The 2470-nt window shown below is 52.1% G+C and overlaps 1 protein-coding gene across 1 annotated transcript; it reads right to left on the bottom strand.

The window, feature by feature from the left end:
* Nucleotides 1-202: 202 nt before the first annotated feature.
* Nucleotides 203-2457, bottom strand: LOC102435630 (calcineurin B homologous protein 2-like). The gene is made up of 4 exons (XM_006108576.3): nucleotides 2286-2457; nucleotides 2056-2117; nucleotides 1237-1359; nucleotides 203-1061 (listed from the first exon to the last, which is right to left on the bottom strand). Exons 1-4 carry the CDS (start codon nucleotides 2455-2457, stop codon nucleotides 1008-1010), a joined length of 411 nt encoding a protein of 136 aa, XP_006108638.2. The 3' UTR covers nucleotides 203-1007.
* Between the last annotated feature and the right edge of the window lie 13 nt (nucleotides 2458-2470).

Here is a 2470-nt window from a genome sequence, read left to right as displayed (position 1 = left end):
ACTCTAGCACAGACCTGGGCGAGGGCATGGGCAGCGCACCCAGCACCTCCCATGGCTACAGCCGAAGTGCTTCGTTACAGACCTAGGATCATTTTAAGTGACTTTCCCACTCCCTTTGTGATGTGTCAATCTTTAAACATCTTACCATTAGAAACAAAGGATTTATTCTCAAAAACTTTGATTTCATACTATAGAAAGTATGTCTTACTTATAATTTATTATCTCTCTCCTCCCCTCACCCAAATCACACCAGCACGCACCCATGGGACCAAGTGAAAACCATTTAAGAAGACTTCATACATCCAACCATTTAATCAACTTAACAGTGATGCATAGCTCTTGTTCTGTCTGGCCAGCACAGACAAGAGCTAATAGCACGTCCTTGTCCTTAAAGCAATCATCCCTTACCCCATCCTGAGTCCTCAGCACCTAAAATTTCCTGGCTCTAGCAGGTAGCACATGACACAGGTCTGGCCAATCAGAACGTTCCATTCTCCTGGATAAGGGACCAGGCCCCAGGGAGCTAATGACACTCTTTGCTAGAAATTGTTGAAAAAGGAAACCTGTTCCCACTGGATTACTCAGGAGGCCTGGAGCTGCTGGGGGCCGAATCCACCATGAGGAAAGACCCTTCTAGAAGCCAACACACACACAAATGAGTAAGAAACGGAGAATAACTGAGTCAGAGAGCACCATCTGAGCTCTCAGCTCCAGCTCTGCCTGAGGACACTTCCTGACTTTTACATGAGCCCATCAAACCCCGTTTTAACTGAAGTCCCTTTGATTTGGGATTCCAGTCACTTGTGTCCAAAATACTGTTGGCTGATTTATAGATCTGAGAGCAAATGAGTTGGACTTTAGTACACACCCAGCCAGCTTTGTCGCCTGGAGCCTAAATAGAGTTCAGTGTAGAAGAATCTTTTATTGGAGCCCATCCCTCCGTGGGGGCTGAGAATGAACGCCAAGCAGAACTGGTCTTTTCAAGCTGGCCAGACGCACAAAGAAGGTCACTTCAGGATCCGGATGCTCATCTTCTGCTCAATGTCCATCTTCTCCAGGGACTGGTGGAGATGGGAGATAGTTGAGAGAACCTGAACTCCAGCCCCCTGTTCTTCCAACTTCCTCTCCCATCCCCAAGGCCCCTGGGAACCCCTCTCTTTCTGCCCTCCTCCTTCAGGCTTCATTTCCCATGTCCATCTGTCCCAGGAACTCCTCAGGCCCCAAGGGCATTCTGACCTTGCTGAACTCCATGAAGGACACAGCCCCATCCCCGTCTTCATCAGCCTCCTGCACCGTGCGGTCAGTAATGCTTTCCAACTGCTCTTCTGTCACCTGTACCCCAACCATTAGCCGGAGTACCTGGGAGGTGGAGGACGAGACGGCCATAAAGAAGAGGCACAGGGACTACTAGCACCCTCCCCCAACCTTGTCCATATCACCCCAAAAGTTATTAACAATTTCATAATCCACCCCTCATCCTTTGTTCACCCCATTCCAATCACTGCCCACATATCCACCAACAGTTTCCCCTACTGCTTCTCAATGGGAACCCTCCTTTTCCCTCGTTCACCTCAACAGTATGCCCAGGCCCTTTACTCAACGGCATTTTCAGAACCCAGACTCCTTCCCTTCCTCCAACCTTTCCCAATCCCCGTTTTTTCAATTTCACCCCCATTGACTTTGGGGCCCAAATAACTCCTTCCTGGCCCGGGGGGGGGGGGGGGGGGGCATCTTTTGGAGTGTAATGTTTGGCAGCATTCCGGACTTCACCCACAGGTGCCAGTCCCACCACCCCCCTCCCCAGTTGTGATAACCAAATTGTCTCTAGCTATTGGCGATGTCATTCAGGGGGCAAAATCACCCCCAGCTGAACCAACCTCATACCCAGCTGCTTCCCCATCCCTCAACTAACCCACACTCCAACCCCACAGTCCCATTGCCCAGGCCACACTCCAATCATCGGCATCCCCAAAACACCCTCCCTGCCCCCCACAACCATTCCATTCAACCATCCCCCCTGCACACGCCACATCTCTGCTCTTGTGTCCTCCCAACCTGTAGCATCTCGTGCCTGGAGATCTTGCCATCTCGATCCAGGTCGTAGAGCTGAAATGCAACTGGGAAGGAAGTGGAGGGGAAGGAGGGTGGGTTCCCTTGGTTCCCGTCCAGAAGATCACGGAGGGGCGGGGAGGTCATAAGGGGCTCACAAAGGGAGTGGGGGTGCCTGGGGCCCTCGCTGGTGTGGTACATCTGGGGTCTCACTTGGGGGGACCCTACCAACTCACAGCGAAGTTTGTTCATTCTGCTGTTGGGGGGTTCGGGTTCCTTGGGGTCCCGGGTTCCTGTGTCATCATCTACAGGTCGGAAATGAGCCAGGACTCTGGCAAAGTCACAAACTCTACTTCGCAGGGCTCCTTGGGAAGGTGGGGGGAGGGCAGTGGTAGCCTTGCCTCTCATTCAGCCCCCATCC

This window comes from Myotis lucifugus, unplaced genomic scaffold (genome assembly GCF_000147115.1).
Source record: "Myotis lucifugus unplaced genomic scaffold, Myoluc2.0 scaffold_2701, whole genome shotgun sequence".
Taxonomy (NCBI): Eukaryota; Metazoa; Chordata; class Mammalia; order Chiroptera; family Vespertilionidae; genus Myotis; species Myotis lucifugus.
This window is presented reverse-complemented; position numbering and strand designations above follow the sequence as displayed.

What these genes read in the sequence shown, in the direction of transcription:
- LOC102435630 (XM_006108576.3), bottom strand. Translation starts at nt 2,457, where the DNA reads ATGAGAGGCAAGGCTACCACTGCCCTCCCCCCACCTTCCCAAGGAGCC. An exon ending in CAGAATGAACAAACTTCGCT is followed by an intron (nt 2,118 to 2,285) that starts GTGAGTTGGTAG and finishes CTTCCTTCCCAG; the next exon opens with TTGCATTTCAGCTCTACGAC. An exon ending in CCAGGCACGAGATGCTACAG is followed by an intron (nt 1,360 to 2,055) that starts GTTGGGAGGACA and finishes TCCACCTCCCAG; the next exon opens with GTACTCCGGCTAATGGTTGG.